At 32.8% G+C, this 7,300-nt stretch overlaps 1 protein-coding gene across 1 annotated transcript; it reads left to right on the top strand.

The window, feature by feature from the left end:
* Positions 1-2,384: 2,384 nt before the first annotated feature.
* LOC145030904 (purple acid phosphatase 22-like) lies at positions 2,385-4,406 on the top strand. The gene is made up of 5 exons (XM_078979352.1): positions 2,385-2,630; positions 2,732-3,023; positions 3,166-3,734; positions 3,821-3,909; positions 3,998-4,406. The coding sequence occupies exons 1-5, from the start codon at positions 2,490-2,492 to the stop codon at positions 4,224-4,226; spliced, it is 1,320 nt and encodes a 439-aa protein (XP_078835478.1). The 5' UTR covers positions 2,385-2,489; the 3' UTR covers positions 4,227-4,406.
* The last annotated feature ends 2,894 nt before the right edge of the window (positions 4,407-7,300 follow it).

Genomic DNA, 7,300 nt, shown 5'->3' with positions numbered 1-7,300 from the left:
TAATAAATATTAATTATATACAATATTTGGGTATGAACTCAGACATTAGATTGAAAAATTATGACACTAAACACTAGGGGTGTGCACCAAACCACACAAACCGCATAAACCGCCCACACCGCACCAAACCGCACCGCCTAATGCGGTTTAGAACTAGTGTGGTGCGGTTTGCGGTTTGAAATTTTGTTAAACCGCATTATGCGGTGCGGTTTGTGGTTTCCAATTATAACAATGCGGTTCAAACCGCACCGCATATATATATATATATATATATATATATATATATATATATATATATATATATATATATATATATATATATATATATATAATACAAACACATAGAAATTACACAGAAGATACGAATTTGGTTTTATTACTAATGAATTTTGATATCACCAATTTCAATTTTTGTAAACAAATTTGTGATAGATTATTTATCTGATTGTCTAATGTAACAATGACTAGTATTGTTAAAACATTGGCAAAACCAACTTATCTTGATTCTATAACTAATATATTTATGTATAAATTTTATGTACATAATATTAAAAATACATATCCTTTTTCAAACCGCATAAACCGCAAAAAACCGCACAAACCGCCCGCACCAAACCGCACCACATAACGCGGTTTAGAACCTTCGCGGTGCGGTTTGCGGTTTTCTAAAATTTCAAACCGCACATGCGGTGTGGTTTGCGGTTTCGACTCGAAACCGCACCGCGAACACCCCTACTAAACACTATGAAGGTGACATTTTGGACAAAAGTAGAAATATTTCTTCGAAAAAAACAAAAAAGAACCGCAAAATTTGAAGATAAATATGGAATTGAGTATTCAGGAGTAAGTGATTAATTTTGAAAAACCAAAAAATGTTTATTTTATTTATAAAAAAAACTCATTTATAATGGTTAGTTTACTCGATATCTTTTTTTTATATACAACAAAATCACAGTAAGGTTTTTAAAATGATATTTAACCTTTTTACATTTCATGTTTCTCTAAATCTAATAGTTTGTTTCTATTGGTAATAATGAAGGTAATCTAAAAGTAAAATCAAATTAAAAAAATATGTTAATATTAAATCATTGAAATAATTTATAACTCCTAAAATTTTAGAACAAATTAAACAAATTATAACTTGCTATAAATAGTAGTAAATTATATCATTCAAATAATTTATAACTCCTAAAATTTTAGAACAAATTAAACAGATTATAACTTGCTATAAATAGTAGTAAATTATATCATTCAACTAATTGTTCAGGAACTTATTGTATAACATAAAATCAAAGTCAAAATTGAATTTTACCATGTCAGAGATACTAATTAGTGAATTGTAGTTGTTTTTTCATAGATTATGTCATTAAATTAGTTATTCAGGAAATTGTTTTTTGCAATTTAACTACTGAAACCGATAAGAAATTGCAAAAAAACTTTTGTTACTGGTAGTTATAAAAACACATGCTACATATAATTAACAAGACTATTGTTGATTTATTGTAAGGAGTACGTTTCTATACCCCATATATCATGAAACTCTATTTAAGAATGATATTTAAATGATATCTTTATAACTGTAGTAATGATATTTATTAAAAAGAACATAAAAAATCCCAAAGATTATATATAAATTATCATTATTGTAGTTTTTTAATTAAAAAATATAAGTTTTTTTAATGAAAGGAATGTAGATGGTATCTTAATTTTATGTTTTTTAATAAATAAATATAAAATTTATCAAATACATTTAATATATATAAAAAAAGAAAATCTCTAGAATGATCTTTAAACTTTAACTTATTAACCAAAAATTCATCAATGCTTTTTTATTTTTTAACTTATTAAACTTTAAACTTATTAATCAAAGGGCTTCTAGCCCAGCGGTACTCGGTGTTGCCCTCCTTTCTTGAGGTTGATGATTTAAGTCCCGTCGTGGATATAGGTGAATTTAAGATGTAGTTTAGGAATATGTTAGATTTGATGTTTCAGAAAAAAAAAAAAATAAATAAAACCAAAAATTCATCAATTCTTTTTTATTTTTTTAGTTTGCATTTTAATTGTTAAAACGGCATACTAACCATGTATAATAGTGTTTTGCAAGTTTTTATCAGTCTTAACGGTTAAATTGCAAAAAAAATAAATAAATAGATAAATAAATAAATAAAATAAATCAGGTGGTTGTTTTTTTCAAAATATAAGGAATTTTGTAGATTTCCAAAAAAATGTTTAAACCTTACTAAATTTATTAGTTAATAAGATTTGAATGTAGTATCAAATAATTTATTAATCAAATATTTATTATGAACTATGTGTACTATATTTTTTTATATTGAAAAGTAATATGAGTGGCGTTTGATTGGCGAAAGCGTATCCATAGACAACATTGTTTCAAAATTATAGTTTGCTTCACGCCATTGCAACACATTGCCTTTAAACATGCTTCTCTTCTATTCATTGCTTTAATTTTAGTTTCCTACACCCTAACAATGCCAAAATTACTATTCCTCTTCCCTATCCTCTTCTTCCATTTCCTCCGACCACACCATGCGGCGGAGGATTTCGTCCGTCAGCCTGCACGACCCCTTGTTTTCACTCCTCATAATCGTCCACAATCTCATCCTCAACAGGTATCTCTCTCTAAAAATCCTCCATTGTAATTACGATTGTGTTGTTTCAGAACTGAATTTACTTACGGAGTGCATAATTTAATTTAAAAACACATCTATAGGTGCATGTGTCATTGGTTGGAGACAATCACATGAAGGTTTCATGGGTAACCGATGAAAACGGTGTCCCATCTACAGTCGAGTATGGGAAACTTCCGGGGAAATACGATTCATCAGCCACCGGAGAACACACATCCTACCGTTATTTCTTCTACAGTTCCGGGAAAATCCACCATGTCACAATCGGACCACTAAATCCGGCCACCACGTATTACTACAGATGTGGTGGCTCCGGCCCGGAGTTTAACTTCCGGACACCGCCGGCCACCTATCCCATTGAGTTTGTTCTCGCCGGTGAGTATAGACCTTTTCTTGGGTTCAAGACTCCTATGCTTTTCATTGATGACGCCTTAAGTTTCCCTTTTCCTTTTTTTTTGGCAATATCAACTTTAACTACCGAAAAGATTCTTAATATCATTTACGCATGTGGACGCAGGTGACCTTGGTCAGACTGAATGGACGAACACCACTTTAGAACATATTCATGCAAGAAACTACGACGTTTTGCTCCTCCCCGGTGACCTATCGTATGCAGATACACAACAACCACTTTGGGATTCATTCGGACGTTTAGTGGAGCCTTATGCTAGCCGAAGGCCATGGATGGTGACCCAAGGGAACCATGAACAAGAAATATTTCCGATGATCTATCCAAAAGGATTCAAAGCCTACAATTCACGTTGGCCAATGCCATATAAAGAAAGTGGCTCGGAATCAAACTTATATTACTCGTTTGATGTAGTGAGAACTCACATCATTATGTTAGGTTCTTATGCTGATTTTGGTCGTGATTCTGATCAGTATAAGTGGTTGGCTAATGACTTGGCTAAAATTGATCGATCAAGAACACCGTGGGTGGTGGTGCTCCTCCATGCACCATGGTATAATTCGAATTTGGCCCATCAAGGAGAAGGCGAAAGCATGAGAGTAGCTATGGAGGAAATGTTGTATAACTCGCGTGTTGACGTGGTTTTTTCAGGCCATGTTCATGCATACGAACGTTTTGTAAGTCCTCTTAATAATAAATCCAGCCATTAATACACACTTTTATTAATTATGAATTGCAACATGTTTATGAACATTAATTTCAGACTAGGGTTTATGATAACAATGCTGATCCATGTGGACCCATGTACATAACGATTGGAGATGGGGGGAATAGAGAAGGCTTGGCCATGTTGTAAGTTTGTAAAGAATCGTACTTGGTTGTTTTCTTGTTTTTAGTATAGGAACTAATTAACTTGAGATTTGTTTTGGATAAAATGAAGATACAAAGAACCTAAGCCTGTAATATCATTATTTCGAGAAGCAAGCTTTGGACATGGTCGATTGAGAATAATGAATGACACTCATGCTCATTGGTCATGGAATCGCAACGATGACTCTTCGGATGTTGTGGCCGATGGGATTTGGCTTGAAAGTTTGAGACATTCGTGCTCATGTGCACCCAAAATGGAACAAAAAATGGAACATACATCGGGGAAAGATGAGCTTTGAGCGATTTAATTACCATATGATCATATATCATTTGTATATGGTCTCTTAATTACCATATGATCATATATCATTTGTATATGGTCTCTTTGAGCGATTTAATTACCATATGATCATATATCATTTCTATGTGGACTAGTGTTGACTTTCTTAGTTTAAGATAAAATAGAGTTTCTTCAGCAATGGTTGAAAATGTATACATGTTGATATTTTAATAAAAAAATGAGTGTTCATTTTACAAAATATTAACTGTACTAAGTTAAATATTGTATGACATTTTTATATGATGTATATAAATGGTATATATACCAATATCATCAAAACGATATTTGATATTTGAAGCCCGTTACCAAGGGCGAGAAAGGTGGGCTAGTTTATATGATAATAGAAGTGGTTGCTTTGACTAGTATAGTGATCCACATTGGATTGCTAAAAATGCAGACCATTGGGCAAGGGTGATGGGTTGGCTCATAAAGGTGTTTTAAAATATGATTTTTCTATATCCGCTTCGATTTAAAAAGTCCGTTTTTTTTTCATCAGTATTTTGAAGTGAAGTTGTGTTAAAACCCGGGTTTTTTTTAAATAATACTGGTTCAGTTTGATTAATAGAAAAACTGGTTTCAGATATTTATTAAAACACATAACTAAATGGCGGTTTCATTTTAAACTATACGGTTATGAAAAAACGGTTCTCATAAACCCGGGTCCGTTTGTTTTTCCATAAGTAATAAAAAAAATTGTTTGACATATGCACCTCTGCAGTACCGACAATTTTACGAGAAACCTATTTTTAATCAATATTTTGATGTTAAATGTTTGAAAAATGGTCTAATCGTTTTAGAATTTGTGAATGGGTAGGTGACTTTGACCATTCTTTTAAAGAGGACAACGGTAGACATAATTTCGGTATAACACAACATAGAGGAAGGTGGGATGGAATGGTGTGGTTCCTCTACACCTAGCGACCAATGACAACAAAGCTAATGTAGCGTTTCAAAAATACGGATAAAATTTTGTTTTTAAATTTCATTCAAAACATCCGATAATCATATCAAAACAGTCGAAGGTGTCTCATAACATTTTATCAGAGTATAAAATTCCCAAAATCACATAATGCGGAAAATTATAGGTGGATGCAGTGTGATCAGACCGGGCCATTCCATTATTTAAAACATAAACTAAAAACCGTAAGCATAAAACTTAGTGAGTTCCACCAAAAATCTCATATCATACAAACATACAATCAAGCATATTTGGGAGCTTGCAGTCCCCTTCAGTTTATATCAACTAGATACACTTAACAATATATGGGTGCATGCAATCCCTTTAGGTCTATTTCAACCGTATACCGTGTCTATTTCACTCATACCACTACCACATAATATCATAAAAAAATTAAGAATCACAGAGACATCAAACAAATACATGCATAATAGATAATTATCACAAAGACAAACATCATACATTAAGTATATACTAGTGGGTTGGCATTGGTGCCTTCAACCCACAGATACAATGAATAAAATTCACCTTAGATTAAAGATATCAAATAACACTCAAGCGGCTGACTCCCGAAATCCTCTGCTTAAGGCACAAGTATAAAACCCTAATTAGAAATTAAGTCAATAATCTAACTTGAAAGCGCAAACCCTAATTCTTGACTTAACGCAAAAGAGTTTCTTCACCCTTGCCTCATTAGACCTCCCCCACCAAGTCCAAAACCAAACGAGCCCTAAAAGGTATTCTAAGCCCAAATACAAGGCCCTAAGGACCAATATGACCCAAGAGCTCCTAAAATGGCCTAGAGCCCATAAATGTCCTGCTACTATAGGTAGGCATGAGGCCCAAACCTGAACAAGTCAAAACGACCAACAACACTTGAGCCCAAAAATCTCTTAAGCCCACAAACTGCGTACACGCGACATACCTAGCTCGTATGCCTGACATACGCTGATGATCTGGAATCAGGGCACTAGCCCAGTACGGCGCAACGTACTCAAGAGTACACCCAGTGTACGGGTCAGTCAGCTAAAAAATTCTCCAATGTCTTAACCCACTAAGCTTTAACATCAAAAACTTAGATCAATGCACATAAAAGTGTCTTAAGCCATAAAGTTGCAAACTTTATGCTCTTACATGCCTTAATGGGCCTCAAATTATGAATTAAGCCATCTATCTCTCTTAACTGGTCACCAAGGTACTGTTTGTTTTTTTTTGAAAAAAAAAACATCTTCAGACCTGTTATTGTTGCGCGGCACAGCAGACGCGCAACACTTTTCATCATGCAATTGTTTTTTTTTTCAGAAGTCTTCGGATTAAAAAACATTTGCGCATATTCTTCTTAGTGCAACACTTGTTTGGTCTCTTCCTACCTCTTCTTCTTCTTTTTTTCTTACTAAAATATTGATTATATATTTCTGAAATCTTATTTCACATTATTTATTTATATATTTTTTTGTATATTCTTGTTGAATTTTTTTTTTATATTGAATAATAATAACTTGCTGATAAATATCATTATTTTATGTTAAAATATCACTATTTTTTTTGTTAAAATATCATTATTTTTGCTGAAATATCATAAAGTTTTGCAGAAATGTTATACAATATTAAATTTTCGGTTTTAAAAAACTATTTTCAGATAATAAAATCAGTTTATTTTAAATTTTAATATCTACAGCAACATGTAGATGTTAAAAAAACAAACACGCTTCTTATTACAATCTGCAGACGTTTAGTCCACCTCTTCTACTACAGAGGGTTGCACAGGTGGTCCGCAAGATATGATTTTTATGACTCCATGCACCTCTAAGAGTCAAACATGATAGCTTAAATGGTCTGGAGTGTTGGAACTTTGCTTTACAAATTACAATGTGGGACTTATCCCACATTGATGGAAGAGAAAACTTTTTCTCATCTTGTATCTCTTATCCCACTCATTTAATCAAATGGATCAAGTAATGGGTTAAGCATATTGGGTTTGGGTTGTAGTGTTGGACTAGCCTAATTGGACTCAAATAGGCTAATATCAAGAAAATATTTAATGGTCAAAAGATGAGCCTTGGGGCTCTTTGGGT

The sequence above is a fragment of the Lactuca saligna genome, chromosome 2, assembly GCF_052625555.1.
Source record: "Lactuca saligna cultivar CGN05327 chromosome 2, ASM5262555v1, whole genome shotgun sequence".
NCBI classification, from domain to species: domain Eukaryota; kingdom Viridiplantae; phylum Streptophyta; class Magnoliopsida; order Asterales; family Asteraceae; genus Lactuca; species Lactuca saligna.
This window is presented reverse-complemented; position numbering and strand designations above follow the sequence as displayed.

What these genes read in the sequence shown, in the direction of transcription:
- LOC145030904 (XM_078979352.1), top strand. Translation starts at nt 2,490, where the DNA reads ATGCCAAAATTACTATTCCTCTTCCCTATCCTCTTCTTCCATTTCCTC. An exon ending in CATTGAGTTTGTTCTCGCCG is followed by an intron (nt 3,024 to 3,165) that starts GTGAGTATAGAC and finishes ATGTGGACGCAG; the next exon opens with GTGACCTTGGTCAGACTGAA. An exon ending in AGAGAAGGCTTGGCCATGTT is followed by an intron (nt 3,910 to 3,997) that starts GTAAGTTTGTAA and finishes GATAAAATGAAG; the next exon opens with ATACAAAGAACCTAAGCCTG.